A 22,668-nucleotide genomic window follows, 5' to 3' on the forward strand; every position below is an offset into this window, starting at 1 on the left:
TGGTAGCAGGGGAGGACAGGGGAAGGGTGGAATTGTGCAATAGTTTACAAGATCATATATTAATTTTTCTTTCTTTAGAGATAGGGTCTCTCTCTGTCACTTAGGCTGGGGTTCAGTGGCTCAATCATAGCTCACTGTAGCCTCAAACTCATAGGCTCAATCTATCCTCCCACTGCAGCCTCCCGCTCGGACTACAGGCATATGCCACCATACCTAGTTTTTTTTTTTTTTTTTTTCTGTAGAGACAGGGGTTCTTGCTATGTTGCCCAGATTCACCTCAAATGCCTGACCTCAAGAGATCATTATGCCTTTTCTTCACAAAGTGCTGGCATTACAGGCACAAGCCACTGTGCCATCCTCTGAATTTTTTCAAAGATAAAAATTATTATTTTTAAGGATGGACAATAATGGTACAAATGTGAAGAGTGATAGCATTTTCTTGCAAGAAATTATGTGAACCAGTATAGTAGCTAGGAAATATGTAGGAGTAGTGAAGATGAGACAAATGAAAACAGATATTCAGGAGGTGAAATGAATACAATTAAGGGATTGATATTAATGGAATATTGGGGATGAGTGGAAGAGAGAGAATAGTATCTAGAATGGTCCTCAAGTCTCAGGCTTATATGACTGGATGGATTGTGATGCCATTCACTAAAAACAAAAACAAAAACAAAAACAAAACAAAAAAAAAACCTGGGCTTCTGGGCTTGGAGGGTCAGATTATGAAACTGGACTTGTTATAAGATTTTAAGGTGTCTTTCAAGTGGAGATGTTGATGAATCTATTAGATATACAGGTTTGGAACACAGAGGAGAGGTCTAGGCTGGAGATAAATATTTAGGAGTCATTGGACTGAAGACAGAATTGAATATGTGCATGTAGAAAAAAAAGCATCCACTGGGAGAGTATACTCAAAATGGAGATATGTTTGTGAGTTTTGGGAGTGTTCTTCCATGTTTTAGAAGCATCTTCAGTGCATTGAGGAAAAGTTCATAGTAAATATATTAAAGGTAATGGTATCTATGACATTTAAATAATATAAGAAGGTAGTTAATATTGCAGCCCAAAGATTTAAGTTGACTGACCATAAGGTCAGTGTGTAATTGTAAAGCCACGGATAATGTGGACCTAGACTACTGTGGGGACAATAAAAATGACAATCTTTGCATTTTCTTGTAAATCATACTTAGAGAAGCTTTGGCTCACAGATTATTGTTTGGATGCTTTCTCGTATGTTTTTATGTTCTTTAAGGAGTGGAAGTTTTACTTTATTAGTTTTTTTAGTTTATAAACAAATTCATGCTTGACATAAAAAAAGATATATAAAGAGGAATGCATACATTATATCTCCCTACTTCCAGACCCACCCACTGAGCTAGTCAACATTAAAAGTTTGAAGCTTTTATATGAACAAATAATAAGCTTTTGTTTTTGATGAAAATTATGTGAACACATGGAGTTTAAACTTGCTTTTTTTACTTAACATTATATATGAGCAACCTTTTAAAGAATATAATAGGATTCCAAATAACAAAAATGCCCTAATTTATTCAGTAATTCTCCTTCTAATGGATAATCCAATTGTTTCTAGTTTTTATGCCTTTGCAATATCCCATATGTGGATTGCTGAGTCAAAATAAATGTATATGTTTTTTCATTTTAATAGATATTGTCCAAAGACTTTCCAAAGAGTTTGCAGCAATCTGCAATCCCACCACCAAAATGTCAGAATGCTCCCCAGCACTCTTTGCCAGCACTACATGTTATGCTTTCTTTCATTTACTGCAAAATTGAAGACTAGAAAAATTATATCCTCTTGTTTTACTTTGCAGTTTTTACTACTAGTGAGTTTATATACCTAACAATTAAAGTTTAATATTTTAATGTTATATTTATTAGTTAATATTTTAATTTTTAACATCAGCTCTTTAAAGTTTATATTTAGTTGTCCTTCTGTGCATCAGCCACTCTGAGATATATAACATTATATGCCATACTATCCAATTTTGGAGCAAAAAAAAAAACAGGAAACAGGAAAAAGAAATCTTTACAAGTACAGTACATTGCTCTTTTAAACCAAAAGTCTTTAAGAATTCCAGATGGAATGATAAACCTCTCATACACAGTTGACCCCACTTTTCCCACCCAAACTCGACTCACAATATTATTCAATACAAATATTCTAAATATGCAAGATCTATTCTTTACCTCACCTCACTTCCTTCCTGCCTGCTCCAACACATTAGCCCCCCATCACCCACACATGTACATAGGCTATACTCACTCCTGTGTCTATCCCTGGACTTATGATGCCTTAGATCATATTTTCTTAAAACTCTGTTCATCCTTCAATTTCTCTAGAAAAGTGGATGTAGGTGGATGCATGTTTTTATTTTATTAAAGCTAAAAGTCTCCTGTCATCCAAATACTTTTATGTCACTCGTGTGGATCTAATCATCAGAAATATGATAAAATTATTTACTGTTTTCTTGCTACTTATGTCATACTTCACACTGGTCTCAGAGAAGTTTTCCATAATATCCCCTATTCCAACTATAACCATTGATTCATAATTATTTTTACATGGTGTTTAAATATGAGTAAACAATGTTTGTTTTTGTTACAGGATATATCATTTGCCTTATAATAATGCTCTCTCCCGTCTCCATTTATAGGGAAATTTTTCGGGTTCAAATTCCCTGGTCTGAGAGTTCTCACTTACAGAAAGCAGTCCTTACCACAAGAAGACCCCGATGCGGTGGTCATCGATTCATCTAAACACAGTGATGATTCAGTAGCCATGAAGCATTTTAAGTCTCCTACAAAAGAAAGCTGCAGCCCCTCTGAAGCAGATGACACAAAAGCTTTGATACAGCCCAGCAAATGTTCTCCCTTGGTGAATATATCCGGACCTCTTGACCATTCCTCTCCCAAAAGGCAATGGGACCGACTCTACCCTGACATGCTGCAGTCAAGTTCCCAGCTGTCCCATTCCAGATCAAGGGAAAGCTTATGTAGTATACGGAGAGCATCTTCAGTTCATGATATAGAAGGATTCGGCGTCCACCCCAAGAACATATTTAGAGACCGACATGCCAGCGAAGGTATGTTTGATTTTTTTTAAAAATGGAAACATATATACATGGATAATAAATGATTATTTGCATATTGTTTTAAATTTCAACAATAATCTCTATACATTGGGGAAAGAAATGTGATTAAAGGCTATTAAAAACCTGAGTCCTACACTCAGGTTTTTACTGATTTCCTCTTTGAACCATAGTGAGTAATTTAGTGTCTTCTGGCTTCTTTATCTGTATTTCTGAAATAGTATGATAACCATTATCTGCCTACCACATGGAGTGTTAATTAATTAATGCTTATTATAACATGTGCTTAGGTGATGAACGCTATCATCTCAAGCATAATTAATTTTGCTGCATTTAGCAAATGATCATGCCCTGGGAAGAAAGAATTTGTGCCATCAGAGGGCTAGTTCATTGACCGACTCTTTCCAAAGGGAGCAGCATAGGAACTGTGATGTACTGAGTGATCAGAAAGCTGTAAGCTGACAGGGGTGCAAGGTATGTAGGAAGAAGGGGAAAAATTTAAAGGGAAAAAAATCTTGAAAGTCCTGATCTCAACCAAAATCAACTTGAAAAGCAAATCAGAATTTATTTCTCGCTGGCCTCTTTACGTTCACATTCTTACATTAGCCAGTAGTGAAATTAAGGATACTTAAAAAGCAATGGCAGAAACAATTTATCATGAACATGGTAATTGATAACATCAGTTAAGTACTTACTGTGTCTGAGGCAATGTAAATGCTTGACACACATTAAGTCTCATTTTACTCTCATAAGAAACCCAAATTAGGAATCATTTTTAAGCCCTATTTAGTAAGTGAGGAAACAGAGGCTTAACTATGTTAAATAAATAACATAAATAACTAGACTAAGGTTACAGAGCTAGTCAGTGTCAGAGCCTGGCTTCAAACGCAGGACTGCCTGTCTCCATAGTCTACAATCAAATCCGTGCAATCTTTTTCCTCCCTCACTCCTGCTCCTCCATGAAACCTTGCCATAGGAGGAGTCTGTTGAATCTCTTGACTTTCCCCCAGGAGTCTGAGAATCAATGTTCCTGGCATGGGTACATCAGATCCACTTTTCAGATTCCCATAGATTTGGGTTCTTGAGAGACCTGCTGTCCAGGCTGCTGCTAGTTTTGTCTTTAAAACATTGATTCTTAGTGTGAGGTGTTAGGCACGTTGTCAGCTGATCACACTTATTTTTCCAGCCTCATTTCTAGCCCCAGCAAGACTCCCCTCCCTACTACATACTCTATTCTACACCTGCACAGATATAATTTGCCTTTTCCCAAAAATGTAACATGTGTTTTCTTGCTTCATTACTTTGTTATGCCTGGAATACTCTTCCCCACCTTGTCTCTCCTTACACTACCACTCAGCAGCAGGGACACATTTCCCCCTTCCCAAACCAAAAGAATTAAATCATTTCACACTCAAGTGTGCAAGCCAATATTTACACATAGTGTAGCATGGATTGCATTTTATATTTATTGTGTATTATATGTCTATCATTCTTGTCAGATATGTAAGCAAACAATTATGTTGCTGTGAGCTCCTCCAATATAGACACTCTGGCATAGTGAGCTCCGCACCCTTAGTATCTAGCACAATTATCTACTTCATGGCAGATACTCGATAAATATTGGTGTGACATTGAGAAGACCATGTGATGTTGAGAGGACTGTGCTTGTGAGTTCTGTTGCAAAATCATGCAGATTAGAAAATAATGAGTTATCTGCTCCATCATACTCTGAAGTTAAATGAAGTCTTAGGAGTAAATCATATAGAGGATCTTTATTTAAAGGACACCATGAAGTAGAGAAGGCAGAAGAGGTGAAAGGAAGAGTTAGCAGGAAAAAGTTCAAAGAAAGATAAATCAATAGCTCAGAAAAAGATACAAGAGCAATTAGCACATCTATTTTAATCTCTGGGCCAAAGAAGGTCAAAGGGAAAAAAGAAAATACAAGGCCAATTCCCAAACTGGATAATCATCTAAGGCCCTATCCCATTTAGTAATGGTAGGCTCAATATTTCCTGACAGAATGAAACCGCTAGAATTTGATATTTGATCAGTGAGTCCTGTGGCTAAACAGCAACAATAAATTAAATATGGTAATTCAAATGACCAGCATATGTTTTAGCTAGTTTAGTTAGTGTAGTCACTTTTAGCAATCATACTGACTTTTCAGAAATTGCCCTTTCAGAGATTCCCTAGAGAGATCCTGACTTCTATAATAACAGTGGTACAGTAAAATTCAAAAACAACAAATTTGAAAATCAAACTGATACATAATCAGTGCATTGTATTGACTTAGCCCGTGTTTGGACAGTGGTGCTGAGTAGTTTAGATTAGATTTCTTGATTTACCTTCATTGTTTTTAATTTATATGATATCCATTTAGTGCACAGTTACTGATACAATTATGAGAAAGAATGATTTAATATTTTTGGATTTCTCAGTACAGGTACTATACATAAACATTTGGTGCTAAGATCATCCTCGATTTTTCTCCCTCACCCAAAGTAAGCTGTTTTCAAAAAAAATATTACTTTCTTACAGATTATGCTGGAGTCAGCATGTGACTAGAGATTGATAAATTCAGAGGGTATTTTATACTTCATCTTTAGAGCAATTTTAGCTACAAAATCACTGATTAGCAAAAAAGAAACTATACTTCCTAAGACTTTATAATTTGGTATATTTTAGCAATAGAGCCATTGATAAGGAAAGATGGAAAACTTTTATAAGTGATTTTAGTTTTATGAATTCATGTAACTGATTAACAGGTGAAATCATGCACAAGATTTCAAAGTCTGATTGTTGTCTCCTCATTCAAATAAATAAAAATGTTCTCCTGTACAGGCTATCTTCACAGAACTTTAAATATTTTGCAGATATATTAATGAATAATATTTTACCTTATCCTCTCATTTAATCCACATTATCAAGTACCTTAGAACCATACTTTTCAAACCATCTTTGATGAAGAACCAGAATTTTGTTTTCTAATTAATTCATCACTGACCAATACATTTGTGAAGTCAATAAAAATGTACTACTACGCATGAAAAAAACAAACAACCCCATCAGAAAGTGGGCAAAGGACATGAACAGACACTTCTCAAAAGAAGACATTTATGCAGCCAAAAAACACATGAAGAAATGCTCATCATCACTGGCCATCAGAGAAATGCAAATCAAAACCACAGTGAGATACCATCTCACACCAGTTAGAATGGCCATCATTAAAAAATCAGGAAACAACAGGTGCTGGAGAGGATGTGGAGAAATAGGAACACTTTTACACTGTTGGTGGGACTGTAAACTAGTTCAACCATTGTGGAAGTCAGTGTGGCGATTCCTGAGGGATCTCGAACTAGAAATACCGTTTGACCCAGCCATCCCATTACTGGGTATATACCCAAAGGACTATAAATCATGCTGCTATAAAGACACATGCACACGTATGTTTATTGCGGCACTATTCACAATAGCGAAGAGTTGGAACCAACCCAAATGTCCAACAACGATGGACTGGATTAGGAAAATGTGGCACATATACACCATGGAATGATGAGTTCGTGTCCTTTGTAGGGACATGGATGAAACTGGAAAACATCATTCTCAGTAAACTATCGCAAGAATAAAAAACCGAACACCGCATGTTCTCACTCATGGGTGGGAGTTGAGCAATGAGAACTCATGGACACAGGAAGGGGAACATCACACTCCGGGGACTGTTGTGGGGTGGGGGGAGGGGGGAGGGACAGCATTAGGAGATATACCTAATGCTAAATGACGAGTTAATGGGTGCAGGAAATCAACATGGCACATGGATATATATGTAACAAACCTGCACATTGTGCACATGTACCCTAAAACCTAAAGTATAATAAAAAAAAAAAGAAGAAAACTAGGTATCAATATCCTTTAAAAAAAAATGTACTACTACGAAAATAAAATGTAAAAAATAGACACAAAATATAAACCCCAATTGTTTTACTATTAGATTAATCAGATATTAAATTATTCTGCCAAACTGCTACAAAAGATTCTAAATATTTACTCCAATTTCTGTACTTGCATTGTCATGGAAGAATAACAAGCTGATCTCAGCTAAGACCAGTACACAAGCCACACTCTGCCTTGGAAGGTCAAAGCTGTAATAACTATATAATGTAATGTTTTGTTAGTTTTCTTGGAATTGGTAAATCTTTACATATAATTTTTAGGTTTGATAAGTACAGTTATAATTTATAACTACTTGCAAGCAGTTGTTACTTTACTAATGGTTTTTGGACCCAGCTTCCGATAGAGCACATTCATTCTGAGTAATCAAGATCTCTTCCACTATCTCTATTTGTTTTTTGTGATTCTCTCAAAGAGGAAAGGGAGTTGTCATCTAAGGCCACAGTTTTATTAGTATATCTTTGTCCAATGCAATGTCTACGAGCAATTCAATATATCACACTCTTAGAATTATTTCAGTTGTAAACTTTAAAATTATTATGATATATCCCAAGATTTTAAATGGGCACGTTGTTAGCATAGATATCAACAAAATGCTTAACAGATTTTTCAAATCTTGGATATGTTTGAATGGTTTTGATATGACAGTGACATTTATTTTAAGCTTGTGTGTTTCATAGCTAGTAAATGCATATTTTGTTAGTGGCTTAGATAGCTGATCTCAAAATAAATCTGAAAATATTTAATTTAGATTTTAAAAGAGCCCATTTTATTACAAATCAAATTTTTCAATATTCTAGTAATTACACTGAATTCATTGTGACAACATTAATAAAAATGTTTACATTTTTAAAAACAATCTAATCTTTCATTTACTTCTTGCAATTATTTTTGCCTAAGAATGACTCTTTGAGTTACATTTGCTATTTTTAAAATATATATTGAAGAACATTTGGAGAAGGACAGTTAATAAAATTGTGATTCATAATGTAAGTTGGAGCCAGGCAGAGTGGAGCCAGGCAGACTGGTGTGGTTGTAGTCCCAGCTACTAAGGAGGCTCAGGCATGAGGATTCTTGAGCCTAGAAGTTCCAGTCCATCCAGAGAGATATAGCCAGAACTTGTCCTGGAAGGAAGGAAGGAAGGAAGGAAGGAAGGAAGGAAGGAAGGAGGAAGGAGGAAAGAGGAGGGAGGAGAAAAGGAAGAGGGGAAGAAGAAAAGAAAGAAGGAAAAAGAGAAAAGAAGAAAGAAAGGGAGGGAGGGAGGGAGGGAGGAAGGAACTGTTATCTTAGAAACATTTTCCTTATTAACATACTAGGTTAAATTATATGCAAAAAAAACACTTAACATGCAAAATGTGGAGTCTTCCTTTGAGTATAATCTAAGTGATAGTTGAGGAGACACTAAAATTGGCTGTTGACAAGGTTGAAAGTTTTGTCACAACTGCAGCAGCTAGGGAAGTCTATTTCCAAACTGTCATAACTATAAAATCTGTACTTTGGAATCCATTTAAATTGAGATAAATGCTTCACATATTTAAGTAAGAATGTATATTATGACAGATACTATTTAATATATGCATGTTACTTGGTGGAATAGTACACAATGTTAATTTCAATTAAAGAGAAATTTTGCATCATATTCTGATTTCTCTGTTTTTATACAGGTAATTCAGTGTATATAATGTAATTTTAGTCTTCTTTTTATATTTCTCTTTTTTTATCCTTATGTGCTCAAAACAGACAATGGTCGCAATGTCAAAGGTAATGTACAAACTCAAATTTCACCATCTGATGTTCAACGTGCCCCTTTACTCGGCATGTTAACTTGCCTGCTGTATGCCCTGTTCAATGCAACATCTTCATGCTGCCCTTAGCTATTCGGGGTGCCTGGTGGAGACATCATGGCTTGATTTTGCTACAGACATTGTTATTTCTCTGCTGTGTCACCAAAATGATCATGAGCTCCTTTTGCCTGCAAGAATTATAAGCCTAGGTTGACAATGAATACTTCCTAAATATTTAAATCACTTGGAAAAACACAAATATCAAGCTAAATATATTCTGATGTGACAGAGACACAAAAGCCTATTTCAGGAAAACAAAAATTTTGAGTGTAAGATTAAATAAGCATCACTTCACTTGTTCCTCTTTTGTTTCCTCAAAACTAGTTTCACGTTCCTGGATGGCAGGGGGTATGGTTTTCAGCTTACTGTAGTAGTAAACTATATATGCATGATAGTTGTTTTCTATTTTTCTCTATTATATTTTAATCATTTTAATTTTGTTCTCTATTAGTCTGAAATCACTGGCATGACCTACAACTACCATAGGGTTATATTTAACTGGGAATATTCTGGATAAATTTGGATTGGGCTGAAAATTTGAAATTCACTTCTGTTTTCTACTATATCATAGTAGATACAAGGATCACAAAATATAATAACCATATTATTATCATCAAATTGAAAACCATTGGGATTTGGTCTTTCAACATAGGCCATGCATGCTGCTGTGGGTGTGCAAATGGTGATTGTGACTTATTTTGTGCATGTGTGTTGCATGAACACGTCTCCACCAGTAACCGTCATTACTTATAATTCACTGTTTTGACCACTCTCTCCTATATGTCACTGGTACACTGACCACTGTGCAATTTTGTATATTGATTTCTCGATTGCTTCCCTAAAATAATTCAGAGCTGGTGATGGTTATGAATGAATTAATAGCGCTAGGGAGCAAAGATGTTTGGTCAGCAACCTAGGGAGATTTGAAAATCAGGGAAATTATGGCAGTATCCCCCCAAACCCACCCCAATTTTATTTTGTAAGCACTTTAAAAGGGTCTATGCAGGTTGACCCCAATAGTGGGATGGGATTTCACCTACATCATTGTTCTTTTTTTTTTTTTCTTTTGACCTGTCCACTGTGATTTCTAAAAGGGAGCAAATTAGTGTCAACTATGTGTGGTGGTTTGCATTGACATAATTCAGAATGTAACCTCAAGAAGCAGGATACAGATAGTTCTTGCCAACTAGCTTTAGGATTTAACAATTAGCAGTAAATTAGTAGGCATTAATTAATTTTCTAGTGATTTTTAAATGTAGTTCTAAATGAACCTAATTTTTCTCAACAAATAGAAAATTGGACTTGTTTAACTTTCAAACTACTAGTTCACATATACGTCAAAGTACAGCTATTTTATTTTAGTGTCATAAAACAATTCATTTACTCTCCAGCCTTTTTTTCTCAACTCCCTCGTTTTTAATGAGTCGTCTTTGAATAAAGATATACTTTATTTATTACATAGATTTCAGATTGTACATCAATTTTACGATCACAATTTAAAGTATATGGTAGAATCATCAAAGTCAGAATTTGGCATTACAAATCTCTAAACCATTGCAGAAAGTTTTCACATATTAATACTTAAGAAGTTATATCCCCAAATTGGAGAAAACATTTGCAAACTTAATTAAATTTAATGTAAATTTTCACTCGAAAGTCTTCATTACTTTTTTCAAGCTCTGGTTTTGAAAACTATTAACAATGTTTAAGTGTCTGCCTCTAAGATTTTTCACAAAGCCATTAACATTGCTAATTAGGTACAGGACCCCCGAAGTGTGCATTTTAAATTGTTTTGACTTTGCTTCTATACCAGATCTAAATAAAAGACTAAAAATGCAGGTTTCTACACTGCTTTGTGTACAAAATGCATAATTATAATTAATTATTTCAATATTCAACCAAAAAACATTATTTTGGTTGAATTTAATTCTAATTATTTAATTCTGAATTAAATAAATAACTTAGGAAGTGTTGGTAATGTCTTCAACATCATCTGATTTATTCATGTCAGTTGAGGTATTGGCTAAGTACCTTGCAGAGGTGGTACATTTATCTCCAGAGGATGCCATTCTTTAACTTTCTCAGGAAGTCTGTGTTAGTGCCTGCTACACAAAGAGCTAACCTAAATCCTTCTTTCTGATATGTATTTTTTTCTCCTTCATCTATCTCTACTGGACAGAGATACCAGCTGACTACTGCTAATGATGGTGCAATATCACAGTAAAAAGACAGCAAATTGGTACTCTATCTTTTTCTAAAACTAATTTCCACTTAATCTTCTTTCTTAGGATCTATTTCGTTTCCCTTTAATAAATTTTCCTAGCATTCTGACTCCTTAAGCTAACATTTCAAAGTTCTTTGTTAAAAGTGTAAACCATTGTCAAAGAGTAGAAAAGTTATTTCAAATAAATTGCACATCCTGCATATACATATGTATGTATTATAATTTTTTAACAACTTCTCTAATATGTGAGAGGGGTACCTAATCCTACCTCCATCACTCATATATTAATTTTTACCTCAAACTTGGTGGCTTTTCTATTTTGCTTTATAAGTCATCAGTAAAAATCTACCTCACTTTCTCTACTTCGTAAATAAGTCATAATACAATTTTGCCCCTTTAATGCTTCCACCTCCTTGTTATCTCAAGTAGCCCTGCTTCCCTCTGACATTGGTGTGTTCCATTTCCAATTAGTCTATGAATCTGTCATATGACTCTGAAGTAAAACTACTTTCAAGGTTTGTTACAGCTTTTATCTCCTCTCTAGCCTATATGACTCATAAACGAAATAAATTAATCTAATACAACTTGTTTCTCATAGGCTGCATTCGCCATTACCCAGTATCTTGTCATCTGATAAGGATTTGCAAATTGATTTTCAATGATAACCGTTTACTCCTGCAAATAATATGTCATGCACTGAAACAGACAATATGAAGAAAAATAATTTGATGATTACTTCTTATGCATCTTTCTAAGTGCTAAATTAGTTGCCTTATACTTATTGACAGTGTTCTTTTACAAAGTTTAATTATTAAACACTGCATTTGCATCTTCTTTCATGTTAAGTCGCTTCAGCAATTTGGGTTTTATTAGACTTTAGCTAAATAAACTCAATGCCCTAAGATATATTGTACAAATACCTGATGATTTAAAAACAACCTTTGACTGTTTGGTTTCCTCCTTTCCTATCACATTTAGCACTCCAAAATGATTTTTTAAAGTAGCATTATTTTTTAATCTATCAGATGCCCTTAGTTATATTTCCAGCACTATCTAAAAGAAAAATATATTCTCCTTTAGCATCTCATAACTCATGGTAAATTTAAATAGCCTCATCATATAAATTTTAAATATCTTTAAAATTCTTCCCAGTTGTTGCTTTAGCCTCTAGCTTCATGTCTAAATGTAGCTATTTCTTTGTAGTTGGAAATTGGCCTACTTTATGTTTAATCAGACCCTTGAAATATATTAAAGCAATCTCCAGCTGTTGGTTTAGTCTACTTGGTTACCTGTTTTCCACCTTCTCCTAATATATTGAAAAATGTAACCTGGTCATCCATCTTGCAAATGCTTCTCTGAAGAACATCAAGTCCTCCTCTATGCTTTTGCATTTTACATGACTTTCTGTTGAATCTCTTATTTCCCTCTATTTCTCCCCATTCATTTCCTTTAAATTTATTTACTTTGTTTTTCAGGTTATTCTCCTTTCTTTCATTAGAATCCTAAATCCCATCTGTTCATGATCACTCAGTGAGGCTGCCTTTCACCTTTAAATCCTCAACCAAGGCCTCTCTGAATATAGACTTAGGAGGTAGGAAACCCTGCATTCTGGTCCTTTATTCTTATTCTTTTCTGCCCTCATATTCTGTCCGCTTAGGTTTACAATTGGTGAAATAAGGATATTGTTAATACCTACCTTAGTTGAAATGTTGAAATTTTTTTCATTTGCATTTAGATGGGCTTAGAGGAACCTAAGCCAACACTGATCATCTTGAAGACTCTAGAAGTCTTCTGCATTTAAACATCTGCTTTAAAATCAGTAGAGAGAAGCATAATTATCTTTTTTATACAGCATGAAATAAATTTTAAATGCCTTATCTAAGTAGCTTGCACAAGTTATTTTAAGTAATATTTTAAGTTTTGCTGAATTAATTAAAATATAGATTAAAAGAAAATGTGGATTAACTCTTTAAGACTAGGAGCCAAAAAAAAAAAAAAAAAAACTCAGAATAGAGTAAGAGTTTAGAAGGTTTTTCCACCTGCAAATAAGAGAAGCTAAAATAGTGAATGCAATGAAGTTGCAAATTCTGAGGCCAAATTTGAGTATGACATTTTATCAACCAGTTTCTCAATCATATCAGATCCGATGTCTCCTTGTCTCAATAAATATTTCGTTATACTCACTTTCCGATCCTGAAATGGAACTCAGAGATAATTTAACCTATTTATAAAATATCAACATGATTCCCTAACTGTAATATACAGGAGAAATAAAAGAAAAGCAGTTTACAATAAAATATTTATTTCAATATGTTAGTGTTCAAATATAACTGCACTAGAAAACATTATGCAATAATCAGACATATGAAGAAAACTTGGTTTTAAAAGCATTAAGTACATGAGAAAATATTCCATACAGGTACCAGATAAAATGGTACAGCAGGAGTATAGATGGGCAGCATAATCAAAACCACCATTGGAGTCAAGAATTATATCAGACTTATTTATACATGAATTTTAAAAATGGGAAGTAACTAAAATTTAATTATGATTAGTATACCAATATAAACTGAAGAGAAAATAAGGAAGTATAAATGAGCTAGCTCTTGCTTTTAATAGTAGTGTCAAAATGATACCTTCCGTGATATAATGCAGTAGTAGTGAATTGCACAGAAGAAAGAAATCCCACTAGATGTCAGGGCATATATTCATCCTCTAATACATAAAAAACGATCCTGCAAACATGCTTTGTTATGTAATGAGAAATCGAAGATGTAATGGAAAATGAAATGACAATTGAGACATTATAGAGGAGTTGTGGCAGATCTCCAGGGAGTTTTGAGAATGAGACTGAAAATCAACAGCCAACCCAAAGACAAATAAATAATTACAAGTGTTTCATTTCTAAGAGACAGGTTCCTTTTCATAGTATCATATCATTTTACAGATATAGGAGGATATTTATATAAAATATTTTTGAAGGAACTTTTATTAGTGTGATTTTGATAATTTTCTGAAAATTTAATAATATTTGGTTCCAACACTGACAAAGAAGACTCAAATCTCTTAGCTTACATATTTGCAAATAACAGATCCAAACACAGATTGTAATCTAAACTCTGAAATTTTCTATTGGCTATTCAAATGCCACAAGGAGTGTAGCTCTAAGTGGCATAATTTTCCAAAATGATGAACAATTTCTGATAATGTTCTGAATAAAACAATATATATTCTTACCTCTACATGCATTGTAGCTCTGGAAATTTCAATTTATATTAAAATCATGGAAAAAAGCACATTGTGGTGTTTATATGTGAAACAGTTGGTTTTAAGGCTCAGTTCATGAATAAACAGGCTTTTCACCTGCATGAATGGCCTTGAGGCATGTAAGGCAATTCTTTAAGGCAGGAGGATTGTGATATTGAAATTCTTTCATAATTGTGACAACAAAAAATGCCCCCACAAATCTCCCCTAGAGTGAAATACTACCATAGTTGAAATCACATACTTATATAAGTGTAGCCAATTCAGTGGAGTTTATTGGAACTGGTCACAAGGGCAATTAAAGTAGATTAACAGTGTCTTTCTGTCTATTAACATTGTAGAATCTGTGATGACATCGATGATCCGTGAATTTAGCCAAATTTTAAACCACTCTGTGGACAATTTGCTACAGAAATGCAGCATAGAGAAGGATGATACAGAAAGAGAGTGGAAAGATGAGCTTAAGGGTTTTGAATACAATTTAACTATATATTTGATCTCTGTTACCTATAATCTCTTAATAGCATCCCTGTTAAATAACCTAAGGAGTGAAAATATGACATTAGAGTTGGGGAAAAGACAATATCTAAGAAATCTGAAATCCTAGCATAATTTACAAATTGTAAATATTAAGATATGAAACCTAGAACTCAACTATAGAATGCTGCAGAAAGGGAAACACTATCCTGGTATGCATTACAATAAAATAAATCAGTGATGTGGGCTGGAGGCTTCCAAAACGACCTGAAGAATGGAGTTTCTGTCAGAGAACTATCTGAAGGCTAGATGAATTTGTTGCCACTATTGGCTCTCATTTCTATCTTTGTATAAATAGTAAAGAGAGTTAGGTTCTATATGCAAATAAGAACATACGAGGCAATAAATTCCTGGAGAGCTCATGACATTTTTCTTCTAGATGGACTTGGTCATCGTCATGGATAAGACTCAGGGAGTCAACAGAAATGCAACTCAAGAAACATAGTATTTGTTAAATACATGAAAATTTATTAATATTACTTCAAACTTTTATAATAAACAAGGGTAAACTTTTGTGAACAAGTGTAGTGTGATTTTCCCCCAGAGTGACTATGAACAAAATGATGAGCATTGATTTCTTAGTATTATATCTGACCCAAGTTGATTGATTGTTGTCCAAAATACAAAATCTTTGTCTAATTTTAAAATGTTTATACCTTGCTTGATGCTTAAAGTACATTTTGATCCCGAAAATGGGTTCACTTCATTTCGAACAGGAAAAAAAATAACAGAAGACAACCATGCCGCCTAACAAGTTTATTGATCCAATTTGTGTGTTTTAACCACTTCCTGGGGCACAAAAATAGCGAGCTCACGATTTTTATAAAATTCTCCCTGTTGTTAATTTCTAAGAGCTAAATAACAGTGTATGTAATATTGCTCATTATATAAGATACTTCTCAGAGAATTTCCTGATTCTCCATAAGCAACTGACAACAGATTCATCCCAAAGGAAGACATAGCTGGTCAGTCTAATCCCTCAACAAAGAAACCAGGAGTCTTGCCACCTTGCCAAGTTATCTTTGTAGGAAAGATTTTGAGAAGTGACTAGGTATTATCAACCCCAGACATGCCCTATTACCTAGCTGCGGTCACTTCTATTGTAAGTTATGTTTGCCAGAGCATTCTTCTTATGTGGTTTTTATAGCACTCTTTTTTTTCTCAGAAAGTGGTCAAGACGTAAACATAAGTGAAAGAGAAAAAAAAGGATCTAAAAATCCCACATATGATCCGAGAGTTTTCAACAGAGTACACACATTCACACAAAAATGGCCTTTCACCCTCTGCAGTTTTATCTGTAATTCCTTCATCTGGGTTTAACTCTTTCAGAAGCTCTGTGGAGCATCTCATATAGGTAGTGGAAACATATGAAGAGCCTAGATGGCTTGTCACTCCTCAGTGACACAGAGAGGGGAGTAACACAAATTGAAGCAGGGTAAACAATCCATTTGGAAATTTCATGGCCAATATGACTTTAACCATAGGTAAGTCCTTCTTAAATAATCCTCAAATTACAAAATGAAATTTATAAGAAACTTTAAAGGTAGAATTTGACCAATAACAGAGAGTGTAGTTTTTTCTTTTATTCTAGCTTTTAATGAAAGAAACTAATTAACAGCTAAATCTGCCATTTGCTCTCTGGGTACACACTTAGAACCCAGTCTTATTCTCAGATACTCACATGCCATTCCATGTGGCCCAAGGTGACCCTAAGCCCTGTGTCCAGGTATAAGCTGACTGCATTCAGTCACACTCAAATCAGGATCATATTGATCAGGAATCATTAGCAGGGCATTCAGAACTCTCTTTCTTCTATATCTTCTTATATTACTCTTACAAATACTTTCCACTTTTTTTAGGGCCTTTTAATCATATCAAGTCAAGCCTCCTGGGATCCACATCAGATTCAAACCTCAACAAATACAGCACCATTAACAAGATTCCACAGCTCACTCTGAATTTTTCAGAGGTCAAAACTGAGAAGAAGAATTCATCGCCTCCTTCTTCAGATAAAACCATTATTGCACCCAAGGTTAAGGATCGAACACACAATGTGACTGAGAAAGTGACCCAGGTAGGACACAATTTTCTTATCAATTTCAACTGTTTTGGAGGTTTGTTTCTGCACCATAAAACATATTCTTTTTCTTATAAATGACTATCAGTAGAGGTAAGACATTTTTTTGTACTCCTATTTATCTTGAGATGTTGGGAAACTCTCTAATATAACAGATTAATAAAGTTGTGTACTATGATTTTATATATTACAAGACTAAGCAAAAATGGGCTAACATGGCATGGTTGCTCCCACTTTCGTAGAGGTTGTTAACCTGCTATTCGTCATGTTTGGACACTTATTGTTTGGATGCCAACTCTCACATTATTAAAACGTGGTTTTTTAATATAATGGATGTGTCTGTTGAAGCTTTAGGGGACTAATTAGGGTTTGCTCTGAACCCACTGAACCGTGGTATCCTTTTGCACTTACTGCACTAAATAGAGTCAGATCTAAGTCAGTTAACTTAGGGAAAAGAGCTGTCTGAGATGATGAAAAGTCAGTGGAACACCACATTTTATTGGAACGATATCTAATTGTTTTCAAATAAATACTGCAACTTGAACTAGGATAAAAAGCTAGCAGGTGTTCTGCTTCAGAAGTAGATAAAAATGATTTCTACTTATTATATCAATATACCAACCTAAGCAGTACGTAGCTTTTGCTTACAGTGCACTTCCATTGTTGGGAATTCACGACTTTAAAATTTGTCAAGCAAGCGGTTCTTTTACGAACAATTTACTCAGTATATTTGCTTAGGAAATCTTTGCATAAACTCTCTATAATATAAAGCCAAGCTTGCCCCCATTCTTTATCCCAAGCATTGAAGTTTTTGAATTAATGAAGTTTTTCTGTAATTGTAATCACTACAAACCACACTATAGTACTGTTTCCAGATAACCTCTTATGTGTGAGCTGAAATAGCTATGAAAAGACCATGAGCAAGTTATAAATAGACCTGCGCAGTCTATATTTATTTGAGATGAGAAATTATACATGCCATTCTTGAGAGCATTTTTTCTATATATTTTAATATTTATGTAGTGAAGAGGCTTTCTTTTCTTGGCATTTCACTTTTCTTAACTTATATTTAGTAAAATGGGTAAATGAACAGTTTACTGTTACATACATTTTATTGACATCATTTTGATAGCTTTGTATTTTCCTTTCAATTGTTTTTACTTTAAAAGTTTTATTATTTATACATTCCTACCATTATATGAATATATAAGAATCAAGAGACTTAAGAGGAGACAGAAGAAAAGTTGGAAATATTAGGATCAGGGCCCTGCAAGTGCATAAGGGAATAAAATTTAAAGAGAAACACAGCATGGCAATGGGGACTGTGGCAAACTGTGTAGTGCAGGCCCCATCTAAAGCAGACAGCTGATACGCAGCTCTAGCTAACTGTGGTTAGGCAGAAATGCTTGGCCAATTAATGAATGCTTGCAAATCTTTCCATTTTAAAAGAGAAGCTGGAAATGCAGAATTTAAGATAACCTCTTTATTTCTTAAAGTTGACAAACTAAAAAATGCTTTGAACTCTTCTTTAGGCTGAACAAAACACATCTTAAGGCCTGTGTGCAGCCATGTGTGATCTCAGCAAGTCTTTCATGTGCTTGGTCCACCACAGAGGCCACCTTATGCTGCCATGTTCAGCAGATCCACTGTGCCAGGAGAATGTGATACACACAGAGATCCGAGAAGCACCTGCTCTGGGGGCTTTCTCAGATAGTGGGACAGGAAACATATATACAAATATCAATAATGAAATGCATGGTAATAAAGAATATTAGGGAGAAAGTTATTCACTATAAGGGAAGAATTTGCAGGGAAGAAAAAGAGACAGGATTAAACACTGAAGCCAGATCTAGAAGGTCACATCAAACTGCGTAGTCAGTAAATTTTAAGAGCATAAATCAGAGTCAAACTGGATTGTGTTTTATTTCAGCCATTTATTGTAGGCCAAATGCAAGTGGCATTTATTGTGTGACATTAAGGCAAATTTCAGGACTGGGAAAACTTACTTCTCAGAGTTGATATAAGAATTAAATAGAAATGTGGAAAGTGTCCATCCTAGTACTAAGTACACAACAAGCAATGTCAGGTCATTATTATGTTTATTAATATTCTTCTATGATCCCCCAACTCTCCTAACCATCTCTGCAAGATCTCTTTATCCCTACATCACGAGGGCCTTAGTAGAACACCTGGCAGAATGGAGTTCATCAAATGTTTGCTGAATAAATGAGTGCATAAATGGATGGAAGAGTTAGCCAAGGGAAAGGATAAGAATTCCAGGTAGAAAAAAACACAAGAACAAAGTTATGAAGGCATTAAAGTCCATATGACTTTTTAGAACAAGTGATTTTCTGAGCCGGTGAGAGGCTAGTCTGGAAAATTTACCTTCAAAATAACACTTTTCTACCTTTTCATATAAGTGCCATGGGGGTCTGAGTAAAATGCAAGAGTTTCCATCAAAAGCTTTGCATTTTTTTGGTCTCATACTTTATCTTTAAAAGCCCTATGACTTTCAAATTTAGCTTTGTAATATAACAATATTTGTTTTAACATTTAAAATGTGTTAAAATATTATTATAGACCTAATGTTGTGTCCCCACCAAAATTTATATGTTGAAATGTATCACCAGCATGATGGCATTTGGAGATGGGACCTTTTGAGAATAGGTCATGAGTGTGGAGCTCTCATAAATGGGATTAGTGTCCTTGTAAAAGAGGCCCCAGAGAGCTCTTTGGCCCTCTTCTGCACTGTGAGGTTACAATGAAAAGATGGAGATTATTTACGAACAAGGAAGCAGGCCCTCACCAGGCACTAAATGGGCTGGCAACTTGATCTTGGACTTCACAGCCCCCATAACTGTGGACAATACATTTCTCTTATTTGTAAGCTACCCAGTTGATGAGTATTTTATTTTAGCAGCCCAAATGGACTAAGATGACTACTTACCACTGAGTGAATCTGAGGCCCACAGAAAAGCCCCAGAGTTTTCCTAAAGCTTCTTATGCTTCCCACAAATTGTGAAGCGCCCACCTCCCACTCTCCAAAGTACCCCAATTGGAGAGGTGTGATACAGGCAAAAGCCTTTTTCAAACTGCTGGAAGATCAGAATTTGATCATATTTCATAAAAGTTCTAAGTTCTCTTATTTTTTTACAGTGTAAAAAATACAATGAATGGGAGGAAATTCTGGAGTCAGGTAAAACACTTAAGTTGCTATGGTCCTTGCTAGAAATAATAAGGGATTGAATAAAGGCTGAGACCAGAAACTGGGAAAAAAGGCATCACTAGGAATGCTTTATCTTCTTTGTAGGGGCGCCTTTTAGCTCTTAGTGACAAACCTTCCAATTGTCCACATGTCAAACCAAACAATGTAGAGATCAAATATCAAGAACTTCCTCCTGCAGGCATAGCCTCTGGAAATTTTATTTAAGCACTTGAAAGCAGAGCTCTTCAATAACTCATTTATAGGATTACATACTTCATTTTGTGTTTGTGAAATTTCCTAATTGCAGCTATCTTTGAAATTTCCGTATTCACTACTTTTAACATCAGTTGTCCTCTAGTCACCAAAAATAACTTGGTAATAACCAAAAGACTTTACTTGTCTTTTTATTTTCTTTTTAGGCCTGCATGGAGATTCTCTTTGTTGGGAAATTTTCAACATGTTTGCTGTAGGCAGCCAGCAGTATTTCCTTAATCAAATGTTCTTTCTTATTTTATTCACATAATAGATATGTATGATATTTCTTTCTTCAAAAGAAGTCAAGATTTTGCTTATAGATTATTCAACAATGAATTTTAAACACTCTACAATGCACAAACAATAGAGCAGTCATCAAGAGAAAAGGGCATAGACGAAAAGAATAATCGCTCCTCCTGTTGTTCTGTCTCACCACTTGGATCTTATCTCTATTACACATTAAATTAGAATTAGGCAATTAGTTATTTGCCTCCTCAGTTAGAGTCACCTTCTTCAACGTAGGGACTATGTGGTTATTCATTCATTCATTCGTTGATCATTCATGTATTTGTTTATTCATTCAAAAGCATTTATTGACATGTATTATATATAATATATAATATATACTATATACTATATATTACATATTATTTGTATATATAATATACATATTATGTGTGTATATATAATATACATGTTATATATGTGCTGAATATAATACATATATACATGGTATGTGTATATATATAAAATGTACATATTATATATTATATTGTATATAACATATAATGTATGTCATATATGTATTGTATATACATATAATGTATATCAATATGTATATTATATATAATGTATAATGTATATCCATATATAATGTATAATGTATATCCATATATAATGTATAAACACACACAGTGTTAGGTGCTGGGAATTCAGAGTTAAAAGGCAAATCTCTGCCTTTGAGTCTTGAAGGAGGTAGACAAGTACAGTACATCGGCGTTACAGTGCAATGTAAAGTATTTTTCTATGGGTAAACACAGTGTGTGCAGATGGTGCTGAGAGAGGAAACCTTACCTACATTGGGAGTTTGGGATAGTGTTTGGGGAATATAAACTCTTAAGTGCGTTTTGAAGGTGCGAAGTTTCCAAAATAAGGAATAAAAATCTGGAGTGAAACACATGTGGGAATCTCTATGTACCAAAGAATGAATGCAGCATTAGGTGTTTGTATGACCAGTACCTGGTATAATTATATGACACATAGTAGCATCTTAAAAGATTCAAAAATGAACCACTGAGGGTATTGGGTGGAATTAAGCAAGAGTAAGTCTGCAGTCAAAAATCTCCAAAGCAAATGCCTTCCTTCTGAAAAGTTTTGTTAGGCAAGACTCCAGTTCTTGCTGTTATTTTGGATCCATAGACCTCTTTTGGCCTTATTGGTCTTCTGGAATGCATCATGTCATATTTCATTTTGCCATATTTCATCTCACCTTCTTTATTTATTTGGAGAAAAGAGAAAATAATTCTCAGAAGATGTGTGTGTTTTTTTTCCTTCACTACAGTCCAGCCAGTAAAGGCTGATGTGCAGTAGTGTACATCTCAGGGAGGCAAGCCCTTGGCTGGCCATTTCTACCAAATTCCAATGGAGTGGTGGAGAGTAAAAAATGAACTGTAAGAAAAGTTGGGCGGAGAACAAAGGTAAGGTCTCCTTTCACCAAGCAATTGCACTTCTCAATTGAAGATCAAATTATTGGCTATATTTGCCCCCTTTTAGATAAAAGTGAACCACACTTTTGCACTATTCTAAGATTTTGTTATTCCTGAGGCTAGTTTAGTTCAAATGTTGTGCCAATTTTTAGGATGAAACATATTATTTTGTTGCCATGTTCAGCTTTGACAAGTTTTGTATTAGACCACTCTCCCTGGATAAGTGTGAATATCCGAATAGTTAAAGAAGATGGTACCGTGGATTTCAAATCTTTATTGGCCGTTGTATCAGTCAATACTGTAACAGAATGCAAGTAGCAGAAATCCAACTCAAACCACTTTAAGCAAAAAATGAAAGGAAGAGGGGAAGTTTATTGGGCCATATTACTGAAAGGTACAGAGAAAGATCTGCTTTGGGGTGAGCTATATACATTTTTGTGTAACAGGTGACATTCTCTCCCTTGCTTCTGTGTTGACTGCACTCCCCACCTAATA

The 22,668-nt window shown here is 34.6% G+C and overlaps 1 protein-coding gene across 2 annotated transcripts in view; it reads left to right on the plus strand.

The window, feature by feature from the left end:
• Positions 1 to 22,668, plus strand: part of KCNH7 (potassium voltage-gated channel subfamily H member 7) — a 477,588-nt gene that overhangs the window by 327,360 nt on the left and 127,560 nt on the right. Inside the window, exons 4-6 of one of the 2 annotated variants that reach the window (XM_058441604.1) lie at positions 2,679 to 3,107; positions 8,802 to 8,822; positions 16,790 to 17,004. In XM_058441604.1, coding sequence (XP_058297587.1) covers positions 2,679 to 3,107; positions 8,802 to 8,822; positions 16,790 to 17,004 — 665 coding nt within the window. The remainder of the gene's footprint in view (positions 1 to 2,678; positions 3,108 to 8,801; positions 8,823 to 16,789; positions 17,005 to 22,668) is intronic. The other variant, XM_058441599.1, reaches the window with a different exon arrangement.

Source organism: Hylobates moloch, unplaced genomic scaffold (genome assembly GCF_009828535.3).
Source record: "Hylobates moloch isolate HMO894 unplaced genomic scaffold, HMol_V3 SCAFFOLD_1, whole genome shotgun sequence".
Classification (NCBI taxonomy): Eukaryota; Metazoa; Chordata; class Mammalia; order Primates; family Hylobatidae; genus Hylobates; species Hylobates moloch.